The sequence below is a fragment of the Mauremys reevesii genome, linkage group 4, assembly GCF_016161935.1.
Source record: "Mauremys reevesii isolate NIE-2019 linkage group 4, ASM1616193v1, whole genome shotgun sequence".
In the NCBI taxonomy this organism is placed as follows: Eukaryota; Metazoa; Chordata; order Testudines; family Geoemydidae; genus Mauremys; species Mauremys reevesii.
The window spans coordinates 72,902,933-72,929,367 of NC_052626.1; the positions used below are offsets into that span (position 1 = coordinate 72,902,933).

At 49.4% G+C, this 26,435-nt stretch overlaps 1 protein-coding gene across 3 annotated transcripts in view; it reads right to left on the reverse strand.

The window, feature by feature from the left end:
- Positions 1 to 766: 766 nt before the first annotated feature.
- CREB3L1 (cAMP responsive element binding protein 3 like 1) overlaps positions 767 to 26,435 on the reverse strand; it is a 61,462-nt gene continuing 35,793 nt past the window's right edge. For 2 of the 3 annotated variants that reach the window (XM_039538849.1, XM_039538851.1), the window contains exons 2-12: positions 26,057 to 26,285; positions 21,705 to 21,865; positions 19,750 to 19,828; positions 16,343 to 16,500; positions 15,472 to 15,621; positions 13,623 to 13,681; positions 10,658 to 10,726; positions 7,745 to 7,844; positions 5,038 to 5,158; positions 3,867 to 4,131; positions 769 to 3,031 (exon numbers count right to left, since the gene is read on the reverse strand). In XM_039538849.1, the coding sequence (XP_039394783.1) occupies positions 2,995 to 3,031; positions 3,867 to 4,131; positions 5,038 to 5,158; positions 7,745 to 7,844; positions 10,658 to 10,726; positions 13,623 to 13,681; positions 15,472 to 15,621; positions 16,343 to 16,500; positions 19,750 to 19,828; positions 21,705 to 21,865; positions 26,057 to 26,249 (1,392 nt within the window). In that variant the 5' untranslated portion in view covers positions 26,250 to 26,285 and the 3' untranslated portion in view covers positions 769 to 2,994. Of the gene's footprint in view, positions 3,032 to 3,866; positions 4,132 to 5,037; positions 5,159 to 7,744; positions 7,845 to 10,657; positions 10,727 to 13,622; positions 13,682 to 15,471; positions 15,622 to 16,342; positions 16,501 to 19,749; positions 19,829 to 21,704; positions 21,866 to 26,056; positions 26,286 to 26,435 lie in introns of all 3 variants that reach the window. The other variant, XM_039538848.1, reaches the window with a different exon arrangement.

The window sequence follows — 26,435 nt, forward strand, 5'->3', positions numbered from 1 at the left end:
TTAGAGGTTTTAAAGGTCAGGCTTGACAAAGCCCTGGCTGGGATGATTTAGTTGGGTTTGGTCCTGCTTTGAGCAGGGGGTTGGACTAGATGACCAACTGAGGTCCCTTCCAACCCTGAGATTCTATGAGTCCCAACTAGCTGCACCCAGACTCCCACCCCACCAAACCTTACTCCCCAGCACTCAGACCCCCTGTTGAGACCCCCACACCTAGACCCCTCCACTGAGCCCCAACTATTTTCACCTGGAAGCGCCTGCAGAGTCCAATTGTCCCTGCACCTGGAATGCCCCCAACAACCCTCCGTGCATCCAGATCCCCCCACATCTAGACCCCTCACTGAGCTGCCTGCAATCAGATTGTCCCACACAGAATCTTCTCACTCCATACCTGGATCCTCCCATACTGAGCCCCTCCAGACTTGGATACTGCCTGGTTGAGCCTGCCTGCCCTTGGTGTGCCTGGTGCAGAGGGGCAGGGCCCCAGGGTATTTCTGGGGCAGGCCCAGGCCTTGTGCTGGGTCAGGACTGGATGCAGCCTCACCACTGAGTCCGTGTCCTGGGGGTGGGGGGCTGTAGGGTGATTCCCCACCTTTGTACAGCCAGTGACCTGTGCTTCCCACTGCCATGCTGGAGCCTCTGCATTTATTTATTGATAAATAAAACTTGCAGAATTTTTCAGAATTTTAAATTTTGTGTGCAGAATTTTTCATTTCTTGGCACAGAATGTCCTCAGGAGTAACAGTGGTTGTGACTTGCCTATAGCTACAAAACAAGTCACTGGCTCAGGTGAAAACAGAACTCCCAAGTTCACGCCCAGATGCCAGCTCTGACCACCAGATCCCACTGCTTAGGGACTTCTGTGCATGTAGGGAGAGCTGGGAGCATGTTAGGGGCAATGCTGCACATACAAGTTAGCAAGATAACGCCTGAAAAAAGGCCCAAACAAAGTGCTGATGCTGCATCTTTTTTTTAATTTTGCTTCTCTAAAGCGAAAGCAGAGCAAGTGACAGGAGGAAAAAAGTTATTTAAAAAAAAAAAAAAAAAAGGAAAAGGCAGCTGCTGGGCTATATGGGGAAAAAAGAGTCCCCAAAAGGGAGGAAATTCATAGAGGCCAAGCCCGCACTAACTCTTAATAAAATACAATACTGAAAATAAGATCAGAGAGTCTCCAAAATACAATATCTTAAGGGGTCAGCAATAATACAAAATAAGGTTCATTATGTACAAACAATTTCTGCTCTTGGTCTCTGTACAATGGTGTGAATGGGAGGCCCATGTGGGCGGTGCCTAGTGGAATTGTTCGGTAAGGAGACGTGGGGGAAGAGTGTATACTCAGACCTGACAGTGGTTCTGTACTGTGGAGTGGGGCACAAGGAAGGGAGGTGCAGTGGTGTCTGGTGAGTGGGTCCTGGGTGGACCTTGACTGGAGCAGAGTTGTTCTGAAGGATCTTCCTCTTCCAATGCCCATGGCAGAGTGCATGTGGAATCATGGCTGGGGTTTGCTATGTCCAGGTCTGTCCCAAGTGGCTCCAAGAGACAAACAAAACAAAACGGAGAAGAGAGGGAAGTGAGGGCAGCCCTCCTGCCCCATCCGGTTCCTTGACTTGAAGTCCACAAGTCAGCAAGAGCCTTCCCATCCCTCCTCCTCTGGGAGTCACCTCCTATTTGCAGTCTCAGGGTGGAGGAGGAGGTGGACAGAGGAGGAGAGAAGGGCAGCAGCAAGGTGTTGAGAGGGGACTTCTTTTTATTATTATTTTGGGGGAGGTTGAGAAAAATGAGCCAAAGAAGTGTCTGGAGGAGAGTGAGACCGGGCAAGGACATGGTAACACCTCTTTACAAAAGTAGGGCAACCCAGACCAGGTGTGGTCTCAGGGACGGCTCCAGGCACTGGGCCTAGAACAGTTCCTTTAACAAGGGGCAGCTGAAGGAAGAGGAGCAAGGAAACATGCAACTCTTCCAGCAGGGCCTTTCCAGGTAGGGCAAAGGGACCAAAACTAGCATCTGGGAGCTACAGGGAGATTTTGTGGGGAGGGGGGAACCTCCCTGGGTTGGAGTGAGGCCTCTGACACAGAGCTAGAGATGAGACAGTTTCAACACCAGATTCAGCAAGTCTGGAGTTAAAGGGGTGAAGAGCTTGGTAACTTTGGTGCCAGCATCTAGAGAGTGGAGACCCACAGCTCTCTTTGGTGACCCTCATTTATTCCATTTTTTGTGGATACTGGGGCCCCACCATCACATGACGGAGAACTTCGTTCCATAAGGAAGGGTCTGTGGGGAGTGGGCAGGGAGGATCATACTCTGTCTTAGGGAGCTTTGCTTTCCCAGGAGCTGTGGACTGAATTTTAAGTCTATTTATCAGAGTCTGGGGTCTTCCCCACAAAATCTGTGCACTGATCTCTGCAGATGATCAGAATGGAAGTTACGTGGGCAATCCATCAAGAGACAACTAGATCAAGGTAGGTCTTCTCTCAGCTGAGGCAGAAGCATATTAACCATGGAGTGAGGGGAGGAAATTATCTCACTCCCAAATTCTCTAGGAGACTAACCTCAAAGTTACCATGGCCATAGCCTCTCAGCTAGGCAATAAACTTAGCTCTCTTTCCTTCAGGTGCATCTGACATGAGCAAGGGGTACAGAATTGGGCACTGGCCCCTGTATCTGGAGGCTTTGGGGAATGAGTTGGATACCTCTGGGGTCACATACAGATCTCCTCCTCCTCCAGCCCAGCAACAGGGTGAACACACACTGGAGAGGCAATGCTCACACGGGGAGGAGAGAAGGGCTTGGGCAGACACAATCTGTGGTTCTGGCAGTCACTGTGAATCCCATCTGAGAGATCAGCACTAACATGGGCTGTGCGGAAGTGACAGGCTGAACTCAAGACCAGCATGGGAGTGTCTGAATGCAGTGTCCTCTCCCACCAAGTCCCCTCAATCACTCAGCGAGGAGGGGAGTCTGCATCCAGAGGGACGAGGCCTTGAGGTTCAGCAACTGCTACAAAGATTCAGCTGCGTCCCTGGAGCGTGCCTCCCTGTGGGAAAGAAAAGACAGCAATCAGATTTGCTGTATTTACCATCTATTCCCGGCCATGGGCACTACTCCAACCCTAGCCAAGGGAGGGCAGCATTTTCTTTCCCACCCACTGGGCCCATTTCTTTCCACAATCCCAGGAGAGTTAATTTCATACCTCCCCTAATTTCAGTTTTGGGAGCAGAGAACTCCTCTGGGATCCCTTTTTCCTCTCTCTTTATTCCCCACCCACTCTATCTGCACCTAGCTGATCTGCCCTTCTGCCCAGCAGGGTGAGGAGTGAGAGGAAACTTCAATCCCATCTCTGTGCCCCCTTCGGTGATGGCCTCACTGCTCAGACTGTCTACAATGGGAACAAAGAGGGCCAAATAAGAGGGGGTGTATTTTGCTGTGGGTACTGGTTTGTACTGATCAGGATGGAGTCTCCCAGTCCCAGCCCATTGCACCTGGCCACTGACCAGCCTGAAAATGTTGGAACCCTTTAGCCATCCAGCCCCCTCGTATCTACTGGTCGCTATGCCAGAGCAACTCCACTTTCTAGACCCACTTTCTAGACCCCACTCTTCTGATCCATGGAGCTTCACGTGGTCCTCTGTTCCCTGCAGGGATCAGCCCCCTGGAACCACAGTGCCTGGATTAGTGCACTCCCAGGAGATAGAAACAGGAAGGGAGCTTGTCTATCCTGCTAGCTCCGAGCCTTGTGTCAAAGAGCTCCCCTTGCTGGGAGCACAGGGTTACTCTGATGCTCTCCCCCTCTCAGACTCCGCCATTTTGGGGTTTGGAGACAAAGGCCCTGGAGTAGGTGGGGCAGGGAGAGGAGTTTCCAGCCTGCTTACCTCTCCTGGATCTGCTCTTTGAGGTGAGTCAGAGTTGGGTCAGTTTGGTTCTGGTCCGGGCCCCCCAGCTGGGATTTGCTCAGGTACTTGGCTGTCTCGTGGGCCCTGGCCAGGTGGCCCAGTATCCGCTCCTGAGGCCTCCGCTCCTCAGATTGCCCTTCATCAGTCTCCCTGCCCACAGGATGCTCCACAGGGAGGAAGGAGCTGTAGCCCTCCTCTAAGGAGCCAGCACCCTCGTCATAGAACAGGAGGCTCCGGGACTGAACTGTAAATGGAGAGAGCACCATTAAAATGCTGAGAACAGGAACAGAACCCAGGGGCATAAGCCGTCCAGCACAGAGTCACCCCAGCACATTGTAAGCCACACACGCCAACACAGCCTGTCCCACTTAATCTGCCTGAGCCTAACACCTACGTACATACACAGCGTCCCTGGAGTACACTCAGCCTGCTCTGTGGGGAGACGAGTCCGTGATTTTCTTCTCCCATCCTGTCTTTTAGCACCTGTCAGGTTTTGGTACAATGGCAAACGGAGAAGGGCACTGCTGTGAGACAGCTCTCCCTGGCAGGGCCCAGGCAGGCACAGACAGGGGCACAGGCACCAACTTCCCCTCTGCCCAGTGGGTGCTCGCCCGCCCCCCTGCCCCCAGGCCTGGCCCCCCACCTCTGGCCCTGTCCCTGCACTGCCCTCACCCCACCCCCATTCTACCCCCTTCCCCCAAGTCCCCACCCCTGCCCTGCCTCTTCTCTGCCTCCTCCCCTGAGCGAGCTGCGACCCCGCTCCTTCCCCCTCCCTCCCAGAAAGTCCTAAGCGCTGCCAAACAACTGATAGGCGGTGGGAGGGAAGTGCTGGGAGGGAGGGGGAGGAGCGGGGAGATGGCACTCAGGAGAGGAGGAGGAAGAGGCAAGGAGCGGGTGGGGGCGCGGGGAGCTTGTCTGCCAGTGGGGGCGGAGCACCCGCTATTTCCCACGGGTGCTTCAGCCCCCCAGCACCCACAGAGTCGGTGCCTATGGACAGGACACTGCTGTGAGACAGCTCTCCCTGGCAGGGCCCAGGCAGGCATAGACAGGGCACTGTTGTGAGACAGCTCTCCCTGCTGTATATCTATCAAGAGGAGAGGGGTTGGGAGCACTTCCAGGGGATTAGAGGAATGTGTCATGTCGGACTCACTTTTACTGGTTGTATAAATGTCTGGTGCTGGAGCTGCTTTCACTGTCTGTGATGTGGAGGAGAATTCTGGGAGACATGGCATCATGGATCCCAGGACCAGAACAAAGCACAGCACCAGTACCTGGGGGTGAGACATTGAAAAAACATCAGCGCTGCCAGCCACAAGACAATGCTGTGATCCCAGCACACAAACCCTCAGCAGTGGGAGCCCATGTGCTCAGATTGACAGCTGGGTCACTCACTCTGTTCATTTTAGATTATCAAGAGAAAGGATTAAGTCTGATGTCTTCTACTTTTGCTTTCTCTGAAATACTGCCAGCTCCTTGTGCAGGGCAAGCTAGACAGGCAACTTCAGAGTCTCATTGCATGGGTGGGAGATGGTATAAAGAGAAGGGGGTTAGATTCACTAGACAACAGTTTGGGAATGAGGAGCCTACACCTAAGAGGTGGAGCCAGACTGCTGGTACAGACAATGAATACAGTTTGGAGGCATTGTTTAAAGCAGGAGCTAGGGAAAAGCCAACAGGTGCTGAGGAGCATTCAGGCCAAATACATTTGCTAAGGATGTCAGCTAAATAAAGATATCTCTGTATCCAGTAAAGGACAGGACCAAAATGACTGATTAACTGGACCAGTGACAGCCTGAGATCAGACATCCTGTTGATTGATCAGAATTCAGATTAAGGAGTTACATAAAAACAAGCAAATGGTCAAAAATAAAAACTATCGGTGTCTATACGAATGTGAGAAGATGAAAAGCACGAATAGGTGAATGAGCATGTCTGGCAGTGGAAGAAGATCTTGACATAATTAGAATTACTGAAACATAGTAGAATGATGAAAATCAATAGGCTATTGTAATAATTAAAAATGAAGTGGCTGAGCTGCTAACAAAAGTATGCAATCTCTCATTAAAATCTTCTTGTACATGGGAGCCCTGGAGACTAGCAAATGTTTTATCTAACTGTAAAAAGGGGAGATGCTAGGAATTACAGGCTCACTTCAGTACCAAGTGTCCTGAAGCAGGATTAAAAATAAATTCAGAAACACCTGATGTACTAGGAAGAAATCATCACAACTTCTGTAAGACAAGTGTAGCCTCCCAATCTACTAGAATTTGATGGCTCTGTCAACAAAGGGGTGGATAAGGGAGAACTGATTTAATTTATTTGGATTTTCAAAAGAACTTTTGACAAAAGTCCTGCACAAGAAGCTATTAAGAAAATGACTCTAGATGTCACAAGATGAGAGGTCAAGATCTGTCATGGACCAGGAACTATCCAAGAGGCAAAAAACCAGAAAGTACGAATAAATAAGTCAATTTTCCCCATGGCCGAAGGTTAATAGTGGCGTGGCCTGTGTGTCCATTCTAGGACTTGTGGTGTTGAATGAATCTACCAACGATCTGTGAAAAGAGCAAACAGGGAGGTAGCACAAAATGATGTGGTTAGTGCAGGCTAGAGCAGACTGAGGTATTTCAGAGGAATTTAACAAAGTTAGATGAATAGGCAGCACAATACTGGATAAAATTCACTGTTGAGAAATACAAGATAATGCACGTCGGAAGGAATAATTTGAACTATTAATACATCTTGCTGCATTAAGCATTAACTAGAACCATACAGGAGAAAAGATCTAGGCACCATTGTCAGTGCTCAATTACAGCTTTTGCTTGATGTGCAGTGGTTGACAAAAAGCAAAGAAAAGGCTGTTTGCATGACGAATGAGATAGAAAATATTATAATGCCATTATAATGGCATACGCTCACCAGGGGATACTATGCTCAGTTCTACTCACCCACTCTCAAAAAATGAAATAGCAGCTGTAGGGGGGTTCAAAGCTGGGCAATGAGAATGAGTGAAGGCATGGAGACACTCTGTATGATGAGAGATTGAAAAGAATGAGATTGCTTAGTTTAGAGAGGATACAAAGAAGGAGCAAGAGAGAGTTAAATAATGAATGGTGCAGAGAAGGTAGATCAGACACTCCGGTTTATCCTTTCTCATAATAAAAGAACTAGGGGGAATTCAATGAAACTGAAAGGCAACAGAGTTAGAACAGGTAAAAGGGAATGATTTTTAAATAGTGCAGAATTAATTTGTGGGACTCCTGCCACAAGCTATCTGAGACTAAGAGCTTAGTAGGATTTATAAAAAGGATCAGGCATTTATGGTTAATGAGAACATCCACACTGACATTAGAGGGGATAAAAAATACAGTACAGGTATAAACCCTCCTGCTTCAGTGTATAAACTTCCCCTGTGGACAGGTTATTTCATCAGAACTGCCTACAGCAGGGTTTCTTACACCTTCTTCTGAAACATCTAGCACTGGCTACTGTTGGAGGTGGGATAGTAGACTAGAGGAACCCCTGGTCCCACCTGGTCTGGCAATTCCTATATTTGGCCTCAAAGGTGGGGAATATAAAGCAGTGAAACAGGGAAAAGGCTCTTCTGGGGTCCGAGAAGGATACTGAGGATCCTTGGAGAGAGGGCGGTGTGCTTGATTTCTCCCCTTTATTCCAAGGAAATAATTAGCCTAAATAAAGCCTCTCTTTTTGTTGGACACTGGCATAATATCCACTAGTGATTCAAGGCTGGAAGCATGCTATAGGGAACAATCCCTGGTTTGTCTGGGAATGGGGTGATGGATAAAGGTGCAAAAGAAATCATGGCCAATAAAGAATGGAGGGCCTGAGGCACATACCATTAGGCAGGTTCCGGTCTGTGTGGAAGCCATTTTATATGGTCTGGAGACCTTCCCAGCCACTAGGGCCTGGAGCTTCTGTAATTGCTGGAGCAGAGTCCTAGGAGAGAACACAACCACGAGACAATGCAATGAAGAGGGAACAATCACAGAGGGTTATGAGACTGAAGGTGAACTCTCCAATGTCCACCCCAGCTTTTCTCTGAATGAGAAGAGCTCCTTCACTTCTCCAAGTCCTCCCACCAGATAGGCCTGGGAAGCAGAGAAATGAAGGTGATAGTGATGCAGGCAATGGAGCTGAAAGGAATTGGGTGAAGGACACCTCTTCTCCTGCTACATAAACCCCCTCTGCCCTGATCTCCCACAATCAGATTTAGCCAGAACTGGACTCCAATCCAGGCTGCCCAGATACATCCAATACCCAGGGTGGGGTGCATAGTATGGCCACTGCCACAACCCCACAATACAGGAGATTCCAGTACTTCTGGGAACGGCATGACCCCGCCCTCGGTGGTGTGACCTCACAGACACGGGGTGGGTGAGCTCACGCCGGCAGGGGGAGGGCAGCATGCTGTTCAAAATGGCATCCCTCATCTGTGAAGCCAGACAAACCCACATCTGGTTTGTTTCGGTACCAGACAGGGGACAAACCCTAGAAAATTAGGGCTGTCTGGCCCAAACCAGATTAACGGCCTGCCTAGGGGGGCACATCCCATAGCACTACCCACACCCCCTGGAGCATAAGGCTGAGAGGGAAGCAAAAATAAAATGTGATCCGTTTCAACTTCATCTCTCTTGGCAGACGCTGCAGGGGGCTGTAGGCAAAGCCAAATGTAGAGCTGAGTGAATAATTCCTCCTCTGGTTGCCCTGGCTGACACATAGCAGGCTCACTGTCTTGTTTAAATTACCTCACATGTACCCGCCCCCCAGTTCTGAACATATTACTAAAGAGCAGAACTGTTTAGCTGGCATGGCAAAGGAATTTTCCGGGGGGGGCTGCAAGGAGCATTAGTGAGCCTTGGGCTCTGTAGCCAGGGGGCCCAGATTTTCTTGTTACAAATTGCCTAGTAATTTCCCCTCTGCAGCATTGCCAACTCTTGCAATCTTATTGCAAGTCTTGTGGTAGTTGGTGTTTTTCTTAAAGCCCCAGCTCCTGGAGTCAGGTGATTCCAGGAGAATCTTAGATTTCATGTTTTAAAAGTTAGTTTCTAGCCTGCATGGCCATAGAAGAAAGTGGAAAACATGACCTCCAGAGGCTTACAAGGCCAATAAAATGAACTCAGTGTTTCTTATTTTGTAACAACTCGTGATTTTTAAGCCAATCACATGAATATGGGATCCTGACTCATTACTTTTGAATGCTTGGGATTGACAATGCTGCTTCTGCTCCTGGCTGCTTCTCAAAAGCACAGATGGAGGAAATTCAGGGGTTGTGCTGGGAAGGGAGGTATGGGTTGCCGTTCACAATCTTTCCAGCAGGTGGCAGGCCCCAACCATCTATGAGGTTGCAAAAGTTAAACACCAATTGAAAGCTGGGAAGGCATTTGCCTGACATCTCCGGGGTCTCTAAAGAGCAGCATCTGACCTGGAAGCTGGGGTCAGAGCCTCAGCGTCAGGGGATCAGAGAAAAAGAATCTGACAAAGAGCCTCAGAGCGAGGTCAGGGAGGACAATAGCCCCTGGTGAGCTCCAATCATGGTGGTGGGGTTAAGTGGGAAGATGGGTTTGTTTAATAGGGTCACCGCTCAGTTCCTGTCCCATTGACCAAAGGCTCATGGATGAAAGGAATCCCCATGTACAGCTGCCAGAGCCTGTGCGGCTGTGAGGAGTGTATCTAAGTGCATGTGCAGGAGGTTGTGAATTCAGAACAAAGGGAACATGTGCGTAGGAATACGTTAAGGAGAGCCCTCCCTACTCACCCCAAACTTCTGGCAGTCCCTAGCTGCTGACTCTGCTCTTGCTCTGCCACACAAGCACAGGGAACGGAGGCCGAGCTAACTCCAATTCCAAATGCTGCTTCCTATTTCTATGGCATGCGTATGTGCCTTCCATGTTATAGATTCAAAGGAAACAAATTCCTGGGGTGGAGAGGCTGCCAGCTCTGAGCACTGAGACCCCACGCGCTCTCCACATTTTCAGCCCAGGAAGCCAGGGGCCTGCTTTAGGGCTGAGAGGAGAGATTTACTCCCTTGGGCAAGCAGCTGTGCCAGTGTCAGACAAGGAGGAAGCTCCCACAGGTTTGGTGGAGTGGGGGGGATATAATGGGATCTGCGTGGGTGCCAGACAGCGAGAGGGCCCCGTCAGGCTGCAGGGGATAACAGGGTATGCACTGGTGTCAGGTTTGGAGAGAGCTGCTTTGGGTTAGATCGGACCTATGCCCGTGTCAGATGAGGAGAAAGTTCCTACAGTCTGTCCAGTCACCTTGTAAACCTAGCTCTTTCTTCTAGGGAAATCCCAAACTGGTATCTTATGCCCTTGTCTTCTCCCAGGCCTTCTCCAAAGCCCTCTGTGCTTCAGAGAGCAGAGCAAGGGGGTTGAGAGATGAGTGTCATGCCTTCTGGGGCCTCCTGCATGGGAGCTGCCATGTAGACAAGGAGAAGAGTGGAGGGGTTTGAGTGACAGTCAGAATCCAGAGAAGGATTCTGGGCTGTGGGGAGAGGAGAGGAAGGAAGCTTGCTCCTTCCCTTTCTCTGCTGACAGCCCCTGCCTGGCTGACCCAACACAAACATTCCACATTCTCTAACCAAACCCAGCTGAATTGCTGCTGCCATTGGAGGGGAACCAGGCTCTGCTGAGCAGCCCAGACTCTGCCAGGAATTGGGGGAGGGTTGCCTTTCCTTTCCTTCCAAGCACTCCCCTGGCCTCCCTCCTTGGCAGCCCACCCCAGAAGAGATCGAGGTTGGCTTCTCTCACCTGTTTGCATTTTCTAAGGTCTCCACTTTTTTCCACAGTTCATTGTTTTCAGATGTGAAAGTCTCAACTCTGCAGGAATAAAACCCAAATCCTGTTAGTTACAAACGCTGCATAAAAGAGACAAACATTGGACCCCGTCCTCCATCAGAGTCCAGCCCCTGAACAGCCCTGTGCCCTCAGCCTCCGGCAGATGTGCTCCCACCTTTAGGAGCCAAATGATCATGTGCTGTCCAGCTACATGTTCTCAGCTGATGCTAACAATCAAGGGATCAGAGCAAAGACTGAATCCCTTCAATGCACATTAATTCCTTTGCAGTGTTTCACTCACATGGTGCCAAGTGGCTACAAGATTCAGACCTGGGAAGAGACTCTCACTGGGTCTGGGAGAGTCACTACAGCCATGTTACATGTAGGACAATTTGTAACATATGCAAGGCCACATAGATGTCTCCATCATCAGCAAATTACATCCATGGGCCATGGAAAACATTAACAGAGGACCTTCCACTAGAACAATTCTGGCCTCTCTACCCTCTGAGCTAAAGGAGAATTTGCATTAGCTGCACCCTATTAGGAAAAGAGAATCCCTGGCTCAAACGTGTGACCAGCTCTAGCCATTGGAGGGCAGTGGAGAACCTACACACTCTCTTTTCTCCAAGTTCTTCTCTGTAACTACTATGGCGAAAGCATCCAGCAAAGTACGGGGAACAGCTGAAGGGAAATTTCTGCTGGGCTGGGGGAAGAATAGTGGCCATGGAAGTGACAATAATAAAACAGAAGACTTTCCAATACATACAACCACGTGAAATAACCTTGTTCAGTTTCTGAACTACCCATTCAATATAAAAATTGTGCTTAAAGGGACACTGCCAGGTTGAAACTTTTAACCCCAAACTGTAGGTTTTGTACTAACTAAGGTCACTAAAAGTGTTTTGGTTACACTTGAAATTCCAATGAACATTTTTTGGCTAAAAATTTAAATCTACACTGTAGCCCAAATATTGCAGCACAGTGCTAGAGTAATAAACAGCTATGTACATACAGACACTATGGCCAGGAGTGGGGATGAACCTAGGACCTTCAGGACTGAAAGTACACAACCCTGCCATTCAAACTAGAGGAGCAATCCCATCATCTGTAAGAGGTAGACTTTTACCCTTAATATGGGCTAACCACCAGAGGGAGACATGCTCACACACACAGCTACTGTATTCCATAAGGGCATAAGAGCCAGAAGGTGAAACTGACTCATCTGTTTTCACAGTAAATTCCTCTCCACTTAGAGAAGAAAGTGAAGAGTTAATTAGGCCTTTTAAAGACTCTGACCACTGTAATGATCTCAGGTGTTATTAATGACATAGGAAAGGGCGCTATTTTAAAATACTGGTCATGAAATTCGATCCTTGCGGACTGGCTTCTGTGTCTGAGAGGCCCATTTGGGGCTCCACACAAATGCGGTGAGTCTCTTGTATGGATCTGGCTGCAGGGCCATGGCATAGATTATTTCTAACCTGATAGTGTCCCATTACTTTAAACTTGTAACTGCAGCACAGCCAGCCAGCCAAACCGGGAACTCTGAAGAGAAGTAGACCCTGTTGCCCTAGCTCACATTATAAGGAAAAAACCAAAGCTCAAGCAGGGGACTTTGGGGAACAAACATGGCCTTAGCGTCTTCCTGGCTATCAGCCACTTGCGTCATCATCTTTACATACAGGGATGAGGGGATTGTATTTAATGCCCCAAAATGTCCATGCTCCCATGGCATCCACCATATGCAAAGTAGATAACAGCCTATGCAGAAAGCAGTGAGATGTACAATTACTCCATATGTTCATGCAAATGTGGGATTTCTGATTTGAGCAGATGCACACGTAATGTAGTGGTAGTCACCCTACCACGACCAAAATTTGAATATAGGATGTCAGAAGAATCTGTATTTGGGGATGTACTTGACAAGTCATTTACTTGGTTTGATCCACATTGTAGTTAGCATAGGCTGCAAAGCCAGAAGGGGGCCTGGGCCATGGCCTGACCACTTTTTGGCTGGGCCAAACCTCAGTGGCACTGTGACCCAGCGTGCTCACTCAGATTTCGAGGTGGTGGGCATAGGAGATCACAGACTAGGAGTGTCAGGTGCTGGTGGGGGATGCACCTCAGAGGGAAAGAAGAGGGCCATTAGATGGTGGGGAAAATCTGTGCCTCCCCCCACCATTTTTAACGGCACTCCAAAGCCCCTGATTAGTGATCAGACAGACCACAGCAGCTTCTACTATGGAATCATTCATCTCGCCAAACACGCTACCCGAACAACGGCTCATGGGGCCTGGAATATTGGGGGCAAACAGAATAAGGCAAGCAGAAGTGAGTGGGCTTTTTAAGGAATAATCTAGAGCTGCAAGGGTCTGATAGGCTGTCTGGGGGCAGGGGGCGGAGGGGTGGGGGGTCTGTGCACAAACCAAATCTGCGTGTCAAGAAACCCATACAAGGCTCATGAAATAACCTGACACCTGTACAGAGAATCACATTTAGAACTAAAACCCCAAACACCCCAAAGTAGGGTGCATGCTGAGGACTCTCCACTGTCAAACAGGTTGTCACCACTACTAGACTGTGCTCTGAGCCACAGAAATTAATTAAAAGGAGCCAGCTGAAATCTCAGATACAGCCCTCGGAACAGGGTACTATCAAGGGCAGCCAGCCCAAGCATTGCAGTGCCGTTGCTTTTGCTAGCAGCCGTGTTTTGGACCATCCCTCTACAGTACTGTGCTTGGGAGAGAGAGCTTTGGGGCTGATGCAGCCACTTCTGGGGGGAAATGCCTAGAGCTGAATTCCAGCCCCCAGAAATGGCATGTGGAGTGGACAGCACGGCACAAACAGGATGAGTAGTGACAGTACGCAGGCCAGTGGCCCTCATCTCCAGTAATACCTTTGTTAGGATGCTTAAAAGGGAGGAGAAGACACTTACTTTTTCTCTAGACACTCTACATATTCCTTCTTCTTCCTGCGACTCTCCTGAGCAGAGATCTGGGAGGTGAGGAAGTACCAAACATGAGTCAGCACTATAAGCCTCAAGCCACTTCTCCGCCCTCCCCCGCAGTTTTGTTACATGCCTGCTTCCTTTGCACACGCTTTCATCCGTCCAAAGGCAGAATGGGCTATCACACTTGCCATTCACATTTGGCCACAAAACACTTAGGAAGCCAAGAATGGGACATTTAGCATTGCCCAATGTGAAGGTTACAAAGCTCTTTTGCAATGTGCCTGAACCCCATCCCCCCCACCCCTACAGGCATCTCTGGGGTCACTTGGAAACCTACTGACTCATGTGGCTACGTGATGGGGTTGGCTGGAAAGAATCTTGCCCTAACCCATCTTTGAATCACCCATGGTGACTAATACATGCTGCAGGATCTCATCAGCTCCCCCATGGGGCTCCTGCTAATCTGAGTGGCTCAGGGAATCTCACAGCTGGTACCCAATTATGTGACTGAATATGTATGTTATGGAAGTGCCCAGCGGCTCCATTCAGGATTTGGATTCCTTTGTGCTGGGTGCTGAACAAACAATAGAGGAGAACATGGTCCCTGCCCCAAAGAGCTTACAATATACTTTGGAACAAGCTTCAAGAGGTGATTGTAGGAAGGAGTGGGAGAGGCGAGGGTAACAATAGCAATAGGACGGTATGGTTACACTGGCTGGCTATGACATCTGTGCAACTTGATGTTTCTGAATCATTTAAACCAGAGGTGGGCAAACTACGGCCCATGGGCTACATCCGGCCCGCGGGACCGTCCTGCCCGGCCCCTGAGCTCCCGGCCAGGAAGGCTAGCCCCCGGCCCCTCCCCCACTGTCCTCCCCTTCCCCGCAGAGCCACGCCGGGCAGTGGAGCTGCATGCTCCTGCCAAGCAGAGCGGCAGCATGTCTGGCTCCAGCAAGCGCAGCGGCTGGACGTGCTGCTCTGCATGCTCTGCTCGGCATGGTAAGTGGTAAGTGAGCTGGGGCTGGAGGGTTGTATAAGGGGTGGGAGGCCCCAGGGGGCAGTCAGGGGACACGGAGCAGGGGCGGTTGAATGGGGCAGAGGTTCTGGGGGCGGGGCGGTCAGGGGATGGGGAACAGGGAGGGTTGGATAGGCAGGGGCGGCTCCAGGCACCAGCGCAGCAAGCGCATGCCTGGGGCAGCAAGCCGCAGGGGGTGGCCTGCCGGTCGCTGTGAGGACGGCAGGCAGGCGGCTTTCAGCGCGCCCGTGGGAAGTCCGCCGGTCCCGCGGCTTTGGCGGCGGGGACGCTGATGGCGCTGCACTGGCGGATCTCCCGCAGGCATGCTGCCGAATCCATGTGACCAGAGGACCTCCCGCAGGCATGCTGCCGAATCCATGTGACCAGAGGACTGCCCTCAGGCCTGCCACCGAAAGCCGCCTGCCTGCCATGCTTGGGGCAGCAAAAAACATACAGTGGCCCCTGTGGATGGGCATGCGGTTCCAGGGGGCCTGTCAGGGGGCGGGGATATGGATGGGGTTGGGGCAGTCAGGGGACTGGGAGCAGGGGGGTTGGATACGGGATGGGGTCCCGGGAGGGGGCAGTTAGGGGACAAGGAGCAGGGGGGATTGCATGGGTTGGGAGTTCTGAGAGGGGGCAGTCAGTGGGTGGGAAGTGGGAGGGGGCAGATAGGGGGCAGGGGCCAGGCTGTCTGGGGAGGCACAGCCTTTCCGACCCAGCCCTCCATCCAGTTTTGGAACCCCAGTGTGGCCCTCGGGCCAAAAAGGTTGCCCACTCCTGATTTAAACTATTTGCTTAAGATGTAATGAAATGAGAGACCTTATTCTTGATTTTCCTCCTGACCCTCTTCAGTGCTTTCTCCTCTGCTTTGGTGAGGGGCAGCTTGGTAGGTATCGGGTAGCCCTCGGCAATCAGGGTGCGTTTCTCCTCCTCGGTCAAGAGCAAGGGGCCTGATGTCCCTTGTAACTTCTGAAATACACAGGCAAAAGTTATCAGTGGCAGACAGAGCATCAGCAACAAATCCCACCTCACAGGTCCTCACCACAGCCACCGCAACAGGGGACCTCACTGTAAGTATACCTATGGCAATGGTCTCCACTGCAGCCACGGGAACCTGTCCCCAGTGACCCAGCCAGCCAGCTGCTTCCCGCTCTGCTCACTAATACATCTGCTCCCCAAGCTGTTGTTGGCTATGGGCATTTGTTGTAGAGCTCATGAAAAGCAGTTACCACATGTCCCTTCTATGTGACTTCTCAGTTAGTCCTGTGCCAGGAACTCCCTTAAGTGTTCTTTAGTGAATTCGGTGGTCGTGAAAGTGAAAGACTAACCTAATACTGGCTGGAGCATGGCAGTCACAGGCAGGTGCTATGCAAGTCTCTTTTCATCACTCTCGATCTGGCATATATCTCAACCCTGACCTGCAACACTCCCCCTGGCTCACCACTTCAGGCCTGGGGTCCCATCCAGCTCTGCCAATTGACCTCACTCCTGATCTGCAGCGCCCCTCTGGTTATCCAGTCCTGGGCCTGAGCAGAGATTATCAACAGTGAGACTAACAACTAATGTCACCCTTTGACCTTCAGCCAGGTAAATTCTCCCAGTTCCTGTGAGCACAAAGAACCCTGCACTGTAGGCTGTGGTGGAGCTCATATCCTGCTGGAATTCTGATGTCTCCTTTCTAGTTCCTTACGTGTGGTGCTGTGAGGAGAGGCGAGGTGGAGATTGCACTGGAAGAGCGAGCGGCTGGCCGGGCTGGGCTGGAGGGAGGCAGGGACCGCGGACTCTGGGATCCATCACTATCACTGCCATGGCTGCTGGGAGGTGTTGGAGGCATCTGCACCAGGTCATCTAATGGGAAGTAAGGTGAGAACATTTATCACTACACATCAACCTACTGGGATAGGTGTGGGGTCTCGGACAGCACCAGGGCAAAGTGCTTCCATGAGAGAGGGATGGAAAGAAAAAGAACTGCCCCTAGCACACTGGGGGCTGGAGGAGGGCAAGTTAGCTGAGGCTCAACCCAGGAAAGACACAGACAATGTTGGTAGCTTGGGGGAAATAAATGGAAGAACCATCCAAGGCTGTGCCATGACCCCCACACAGAGAGCACATTCTCCATATTTGCCCTTAAGGCATTTATTGGAGCCTGGGCTGTTTTGGGCCACAGGCACTACCTGGGCACCAAGTTGCTTTCTTTGAACGATGCTCAAGAAGAAGGACGCAAGCTAGCCATCCTTATCCAGGCCTTTGTCGCCTTGAGATTCCATTGCTATGATGTGCTCTGTATGGGGCCTGAAAGCACGCAGGAGCTCTGATTTTGGGTGCTTCAATTTTTGAGTGTCCTGTTTGAGACATTCAGAATCATGGACACTTGAAAATTCAGCCCCAGAAAGCTTGGCAGTTGGACACTTCAGCAGTGCCTCTCATCCCATGTGATACAGCTGCAGCTACAGTCAGTGGTGCCAATTAGGAAGGGTTGGGGGTGAACGCTTCTTCCTCTTCCACTTGCTCAGAGTTCCATAGGCTGCAAAACTGAGGGGATGGGAGAGGCGTGACCTGACCACTTTTAAGCAGTGGTCCCATACTAAATCAGTACTACTGCAGTGCCACTGAAATTTGACCCAGTTGCCCCTCTTGTACAGATGAAGGGACAGCCAGGACAAATGGTGTTGCAACCTGGGGCACAGGGAGTCTGTTCCTATACAACAGATTGCAAGGGAGTCCCCCGAGAACTTGACTCCCAGTAGCACTGGCTCACACACTGTGTGGGTAAGAGAGAAGGGAAATCCCTGGGCTGAGGGAGAGCTGGGTCCCGTGTGGAGGAGGTATGAGTGGGGACTGGCATGAGGTCCCTGCCGGGGAGGATGGGACCAGAACTTGCTTCCCAAAGAAATACTTGAATTGGAACCACTTATTATAGTCAGCAGAGGTGCTTATGCTGCCATGTACTTGGCTCAAAGGAGAGGGAATTGTTGGCTGTGGTCCCCTGCACAGGGTGCTAGTCCTTGGATATAGTTCCCTGTTCTGTCTGCCTCAGCTTATATTTGCTAACCTGGCCATGCTGCAAGGCCCACCATTCTTCATAGACGTTTGGGGAAGAGGCAGGCTGAAGAGATGGGATATGATGAATTTGACGAGGGTCATAGTTAGCAAGGAGGCCAGTTTTATTGATATTCATAAAAGCAGCTGTGCTATAGGGTATACTATAGGGGTGTGATATTTGTAAGCGTATTGTTAGTTTTAATTAGTGTGAAGCAGATGGCCCAACAGGCCTGGATTTCACATGGCTGTCCAATTTGATCCTCAAAACCCCTGTCTTGGCTCAGGGCCTGCTCCAGGGTTTCTGCCGCCCCAAGCGGGAAAAAAAAAAAATCCGCGGCAGCGCGATCACGCGGCTCCACTCTTCGGCGGCAGGTCCTTCGCTCCAAGAGGGACTGAGGGACCCGCTGCTGAATTGCCGCTGAAGACCCGGACAGGCCGCCCCAATAGCGGCCAGAGGGCCGCCCCTTGGTATTGGCCGCCCTAAGCACCTGCTTCTTTAGCTGGTGCCTGGAGCCGGCCTTGCTTGGTTGAAACAGAACATTTCCCACATTCGGTGGCGCCCGCCCACCCGCAGCTGTACGCATGTTACACACGGTGCTTACCATTGGCAGGGGGTTGGGCAGAGGCAGAGAGGCAGCAGCTTCACTGATGCCACTGCTCTTCTACAGCCAAGGGACAATACTTTTACTAGATCTGAATCAGGTATTTCAGACAGATGTAGGACATAAGTAGGTGACATCATAATTTAAGTATCAGAGGGGTAGCCGTGTTAGTCTGGTTCTGTAGAAGCAGCAAAGAATCCTGTGGCACCTTATAGACTAACAGATGTTTTGCAGCATGAGCTTTCGTGGGTGAATACCCACTTCTTCGGATGCAAGCAGAAGAAGTGGGTATTCACCCACGAAAGCTCATGCTGCAAAACATCTGTTAGTCTATAAGGTGCCACAGGATCATAATTTAAGATTCTTCTAATGTATCCCTACAATCTTGGTTACAAAATGAGTTCTCTAATGGATCTTGGTGAGGTCTAGTGCCCAGGACAAAATCAGAGATGTCAGAAAGCATGTCTCAAAAGGCAATGCCTGAACCGAGCCAGTTTCCATCTTTAGGGAGTTTGCCAAAATGCTGAGGATCTTTACAAGGTATCCGGATACCACAATGATTGGCTGGTATAAGAACCAAAACAGTATGCAAAGTCTGTTGTGCCCTGGCTCAGCTATACTGCTCCAAAGCACCTCCCAGCACACACTCTCAAACACAGGAAGGTCTCCGGGGGACAAGAACCACTCTGTGCCTCGGTTTCCTCATCTGTAAAATGGGAATAAAGCTATTGACCTCCTTTGTAGTGCTCTTTGATGAAAAGTGCTATATGGGAGTTAGGCATTATTATTATTAAAGCATTTCAGGGGCTCACACACTTGCCACAGTACTTAATGCACCCAAGTGGCTCTAGTTGCTCAGCATCACAACAGGTCACCAGGTGCTTGAGAAGTGCCTCAGCTCTGACTTAGAGGGCTAACCCCACTCCTGTGGGCCCTATTGTATGTGGGAGCATGATTAGGCTGGGTCTCTCTGGGGCAGTCAGAGTTCTTAATGGCGCCTTAATCGCGCGTTTTTGGACTTCAAATATTTGGGTTCCTTTCAAATTAAACTGAATTTTGAATTTTCTGGCTTTTGAATGGTTGTTTTTGGATAGCTCCAAGGTCCTTTTGAGGTTTTCAATGCTCAGATCTCTCATATATATTTTCAGCTCTAAGGTAGTTTCTTGTGCATAGGAGTTGCAAACAATTCTGTATGTGGCAATTTGTTGGCAATTACATGCTGGAATTCCATTTGTATCTGAACACGGGTAATTCTGCATGAAGATAGGGGTTCCATGGTAACCCACCTCAGCCTGCCCTGTTGTTATTCTATGTGTAAGGCTCGGTGTATGAGAGTTGTTTCGTGTGTCTATATGCATGGCTTGGAGTAACAAGGCTTTGCAGCCAGATCTGTGTAATATTGAGTGGATGCATGACTGGGCTAAGTACCAGCTGGCTGATTCTATTTTCTTACCTGCTGGTACATTTAGAAACTGGTTCACTTCTTTGGGCTCAGCTTTGATCACAGGTGCTGGAGTCATTTCTACTGGAGCCTGTGAAAGAGCAAGAGCACACAGCTGTCTCTGAGTGTCTTTTTCACTTCCTTTCCCCACCTTTCACAAACAGCCCTCGCAGAGTGTATTGATTGCAGCTACTGCTTCACCAACTCTCTACTCTGCCACATTCCACCCCGTGCCCTGGAGTCCGCCCCACCAGCCTGCTCGCTGCATTAGCAGCAGGTACACTGATAACCAACAGCACACAATCACGTCAAAAATCTCTGTCTTTGCCTGAAACACCGAATACAAACAAGTGTATTTGCTGAGGGAGGGGAAGCCACACACAGCCCTGCTGCCATTGCAGATGATCAGGCAACATCTCTGAATGAAGACATTTACCTCCTTGGCCATTAGCCCAGCACAAGACCCAGAAAGCACTATTTAAACTGCCCTCCCAATTCAAGAGGGATGCCTCTCTGAGATCTGCCTTAATCAGAGCTGGGAGAATGTATACAGATTTTGAGAAAAGGAGTAAACCCCCTCCAGTGCTCTTAGGACTTTCACCAGGGCCACTGAACAGCTGTTTCTGATCAAATGGATTAAGAGTTAACATGAACAGCACGTTGTTCCCAGCTGGACTGAACTGCCTCTCTGCTCCTAGCCTCCCTTCCCCCATTCCATCACAGGCAAGAGAGATTTTTACACTAAACAGATACATTGCAAACTCCCCCAGACAGTAAACACAGCTGAGGGGCGCCCTTGCTACAATTGTCAGGCACACAAAACCGATCTGCATTTGAGGGCACGGCAAGTTCAAGCTGTGTAAATAATGGAGGAAGTTTATGTGCATTTTTGGCGTGAATAGTTGATTTATTTAATAGAATTGTCTGAAAGGGAAGATGCCCAACATGAGTGAAAAAAGGAAGAGAACCCAGGAAAGGATCTAGTGTACCTGATGGGCCACAAGCTACAAGACAGTTCGGCACCATGCAAGATTGGACAAACCTCCCTTCTCACAAGATCCTCCACCGGAACCAGGGCCAAACAGAGCCCTCAGTCACCCCCATGTCACCAAGGGCAGCAAGTATACAAGGGTGTTCTTCAGAGAAACAGACATCTTGAGAACTTGGGAGTGGGCGAGAGCTTTGGTTCCTCAGTTCTTGGAAACAATCGTTGACACTTAGTGTGTGGCATCCACCTGCCCTCACAAACAGGAACAACTGGAACCTCAGAGAAGGGTTGTTATCCTCATTGTTCAGCTTGGGAAAGTGAGAGGTTTTATGATGTGCCCAAGGCCACATGACACATGTCAGCGGCAGGGCTGGGAGAAGGACTCAGGAGTATGAGGCTCATATTTGGCCCGTTAGTTAATTCTGCCTTCCCTAAAATTATCTCATTGGGGAACCGCCTTTGAACACTCACCAGCAGAATGGGCTCCCCGCTTGATAAAAACAACCCAAGGGCTAAAGAAATATCAGCAGATTGGAAGGAAAGGGCCTTCCATCAAGTAGAAATGCTAGTGAATAACTAGATGGCTCTGGAGCTGGTAAATTGCACACCGAGTGCCTCAAGGACATTGGTTTGAATCTAACCCACACTGTTAATAATTTCAAATCTATTGTGTTGTAGAGGGGTAAATCTTTCGGTGTCTACACAGGAGGAGTAAGTGCCCCTTGGTCCTTTTGCTCTTTTAATTAAAACTGGGGGGTGAGTTTACCACTGAGCCTGAGTCTGTTCTAATTGTCATTTCAAGTGAGAAATTACTAGCAATACGAGAATAGTTGGGCATCAGCTCTGTTTCATCTTCAGCCTCCTGTCCAGGAGGAGCCTATAACTGCAGTCAAGAGGCCCACAGAGCCAAGCCAGTGTCAGAGTTTGTTGTTGGGAAGTTCCAGTTACCAGACACACATTCTGAGTAAAATGGGCTCACCTCCTCAGGTGCCGGCAGTCTCTGCAGTGGGTTGAGGTTCAGCGCTGGCACTAAGCTGGCTGCAAACTGGGATTCAGGAAGTTCTGGAGCCAGGTTCTGTTCCTGCTTCACCATAATGGAGCATAGCTTGTGCCCAAGGGACCACACTCCGCTCTCCAGGTCTGAAACAAGCACAGCATGAGAATCAAACTCCACCAAGCTTCTTGGGACACCAGCAATAACAGGACAAGGCAAGAGACATCAGAAGCCTTTACTCTATCTGCAAAGGGTCCCATTCCAAGGTGTGTAGGGAATATAGCGGTCTCTCTTCTGCATTAAGATCTGTGATAGGCACTGCTGCTGCACAAGTGTGTGTACACTCTCAATATTTAAGGGGTGAGTTAATCCCTCTCTTCATGGACACTACTGGTGCTGACATTCATTCTCCAGGTGTGGAGGAATGCATGTATGCTGCTCCACAGCCCCAGGCAGAAGCAGGCTGCAGCCTCCACCATGAGGAGCATTAGTGTGGAGGGAGAGGGAAAGCCCTCTGAGGAATATTTAATGGGCCTTAGTGCCCCCCTCTGTGTGTGTGCTTGGGGTGTGAATATTTAGGGGGACAGGAGATTACAGGAGTTGGAGCTCAGACAAAAAGAGATAATGGTTAATTCAGAGAAGGTGAAGTCACTTGGCCTCTTTTCTGGAGTTTTGGTCCCATCCTTCCTGCTCCTTAGACACCTCAGCCTGCCAAGAAGCTATTCTGCACCTGGTTCAGGTGATACATCTTCCTCCCTAATGTACTTCCCTTCTTCATTTATCTCAGCACCAGAAACTCATTGGCCCTGCCACACTATGACCGTTAACACAGCATATCACCAGTTAGTGTGCTGGTTAGTTCTAACCATGTCCTGCTTAGCTCTAACCAGGAGGACAGATTCTCTGCCACTACCCTGGTCCCTAGACATTGCTCTGGCAGCAGCTAGGGACTGTAAAGGGGTCACAAAAGCCCAGAAAAGAGTTCCTCTGGTGTAGGACCTGCATAGGGCCTGTGTATGCAGCCATAAACTGCTTCTCTGTGCAGCTCCCAGTGTAGGGAACATGCCAGGGGCAGGGAATGAGTGGTCATCCTGCACTGTAGAGTAGCCTTTAGGCAGCCATAAGAAGAGTGCCATAAGTCAGAACAGGCACTTATGTTGGGGCCCCATCAGCCCTGAGTGCACTCAGAATCCAGGTAGATTCTTAAAGCCATCTTTGCCCAAACTGCTCCTGGGCTACGCTTTCTGGGAGGCACAGCACAGAATTTAGCCCCTGGTTTTTGCCCACACAGAATGTAGTTAAAACTCTGGCCATATAAACCATGTGTCACCCTTGGCAGTGGCCTATGCTGGCTGTCTTCCTGTAACTAGTCTGGCACACTTATTTTGCTGTGTGGACAGGACTCCCTAACTGTGCCTGTGTAACTGGTTGGGCTTGTCCTCCTTCCTTCTCTGTGCAGTAGTATGTCCCCGAGTACATTTCCCCATCCATGCCCTGCGGGTGCTGCTCTGTAGGTATATCCCCCATGCCTATTCCCTGCTGAGGCACTATGGGATAGCTACCTAGATTTTCCCAGAATGCACCAATGCAAACATGATTAGGCACCCTAGTAGGTGTGAATGCATAACACAATAGTGATGGCAGCAAAGCTGCTGTGTGGACATAAGCTGAACTGTTATATGTTAAGGAGGCCAAGTCATAACCAGTCACAGAACTCACAGTTGTAGCTTTAATGTGGATGGGCCCTGTATTCTGGACAGAGGGGGCGAGAATGGGTTACAAGGTCACAGGTAACTGCACCCAGCAAACTTGGATGAACTGTCCCCTCCATCCAGCTGTTCTGCTACAACGGAAAGCTTTACACATCCCTTTCTATAAGAGGAATGACGCTCCCTCTGCCTGCGAGTGCTGTGGCTGGTGGTCCCAAAGGTACAGATGATCTAGAAACACTGAAGATGCGTCTGGATCCTGCTGTGTGAGTGGTGCCAGGTGATTCTGCCTCAGCACGCTTCACTAGATACATTGTTTATGGTCAGATATTTGGAATGTGTGTGCAATAAAAAATACGGACCCATCACACACAGATATGAGAAATTTATTGCTCCTCTGGAAACAGGAAGGGAGTGAAGAAAAATGAGGGGAGAAGGGGAATATATTTAAATGTAGTATCTTCATTTCTCTTTCCTCTCTGTGCTATAGAACCACAGCCTGATTGTTGGCATGGAATTGGACTTCACAGATCAACAGCTCACCCACTTGCATGTAATCAGACCTACACCTTCTACTCTAGAGAACTGTAGCCTGCTCTTGGGCATGAAATCATGACTGCACTCCCTGGTCTGCAGAACTGCAATCTGGTACCTGGAACCAGAGGTTCCATATTTGTACCCATAACCTATTAGGCAAGTGGATTCCACTGAAAAGCAAGCTCATGTGACTGATAAGCAACCTGAACCTCGCAACCTAACTGAATTAGTGGGTGCCTAGCCTGGGATGGGCAGGATTCTGAAATTTTTGAGGACAGCAGGGAAGTATGGAGAAGCCACAGCCGGCTCCAAAACTAGAGACAGCCTAGGTTCCCTTGAGAATGCTGCAGGCTGAAAGGGCATACTGAAGCCTCACAGATGTTAAAGGAAAACCATTAGTGGCACTGCATTTTAAGGGCAGCATTAATAGGTACAATGCAGAGATAGATCTGGATTTGGGTCCAAATATAAATACACATTAAAATGAAGGTTTAACCCACACAATTTCAGCATAGGGCTATTGCCCCCAATTCACAGATGGACTAAAATATGTATCACATTCAAATACGAGCCAGATATAACCCTGGACATGTGACTGTGTGTGTGCACATGTATGCACAATGATATTTTGTACTCATTCACTGCACAGATGTGAACTGCACCCTCTGACTAGTAATGTAAGGCTGGCACAGCACTTCAGTCCTATTGATTTAAGTGGGGTTTAACTGATGCATAGCCTGCACAAGAGCAATTGTCACCCTCAGTGTCCCAAATATGGCTAGGGTTTCTACAGACATAAAAAGCCCCAAAGAGCTTGCAGTCTAAGCAGAGACATGACAATATATGGAAAGAGGATGCGGGGGAAAAGATGACGAGTGTAACAGATACAAGCTCCTGAGTTAGCTTAGTACAACTGCACGTCTTTGTTTTGTTTCATTGCTCCATCCTGTTTGCTTCTCACCCTATCATTATAATCTTTATTCTCATTTATTTATTTTCAGTGTGTGCGATTGTCAAGACCACATGTGTTAAGGTGTGTGTCCTCACCTGTGTGGTTTTTGCTAATTGCCCAAGAAGACTTGCTTCTGCTGAGCCCCCTGCAGGGACATGTTAGTGTTAAAGTCAGGGCCAGGAAACCCTTCTGAATGTATGAAGGTTAAGGAAAAGCTGTCAGGCCTGATGTTAGGCCTCTTGCTTGGTGACCCTCTGATGCACTGTCTGAGTTATCGGTACTGACCCTAAAGGTGTTGACTGTGTAATTTGCAAAGAAGAGGCAGCAGATGGCAGTTTCTCTCCTTTCTTGGTGTTTGTTATCACAGAGCAGGGATAGTTCCTGGCTATGATGGGGAAACCTCTATCCCAGACCTTGCTCTTGCTAAAAGGAAGGGCTTTCTTCTCATGTATATACTGAATCAGTGACACAGCTTTTTCAGGCAGCCTGGTGTCCATCAGCTGCCAGGACACCCACACAGTCCCGCAAATTATAGGACTCTCTGTTGGGATTGCTCTAAAAATATCCAGCCATCATGAATTATCCTGAAATGAATTGTTTTAAAAATAGGGTTTGAAATAACTGTTCCTCTCTGTCTTCCTCTAAGTGAGATCCACTCACAAGGAAGCCACTTACTTTTCCACATGAGCCAACTGGCTGCAGGCGGAGACTTGTGCTCCCTATATCCAGGCCAAACCTCACTGGTAAGCTCCAGGAAGGGACTTGAGTCCAGTGCATCCACTCCCACCTTACCAGGGACCTATGGAACTGCTGCCTGTAGTTTGCCAGGAGCACACAGCACGCAGAGACACAAACCATAATCATCAGCACAAATAACGCACAGCAATAAAAATGAATAATAATTATACTGTGAGCATAGCAAATTTAAGAAAAAACGTGGACCACATTCATAAAACAACAGACAAATTTATCCATTGACTAACTGTACTAAGTCAAAGCAGTTAGGCAGTGCCCCAGTGCTGAGGAGCCTGAATTGGGTCAAGCAGGCCCCACCTCTGCTCAAAGACATCAGCTCTTCTAGGACATGCAGTACATCTTTTGGAGACACGGCAATCTGCATATGGGTTTCTTGTGCTCACCATTGGCATTATCTTCAGTCTTGATAGGCATGAGGGGGCTCTGGGGAGCAGAATCTCCACTGAGCGAGTAGCTGTGCTCTGCCTGGATGCCTGGAGTAGGAGGGTCCAAGTCCATGTCCAGTAAAGGGTTCTTTTCAGCCAACATTGGATCATCAAAGAAACTGCTGAAGAGTTCATTGGAGAAATCCTCCATGTTCTCAGAGAAATGATCCAGATTCTCGGAGAAATGCTGAGAAGGAACCAAGTGAAAGAGAATATTATTGTCAACTCCAGTAGGGGCTAGGGAGCCTTCCACTGAACTGTGATCAAAACTTCAGCAACCACATCATTTGGATGAAAAATAACAATCTCCATCCTTTATTCAGATCAGTGATGATAG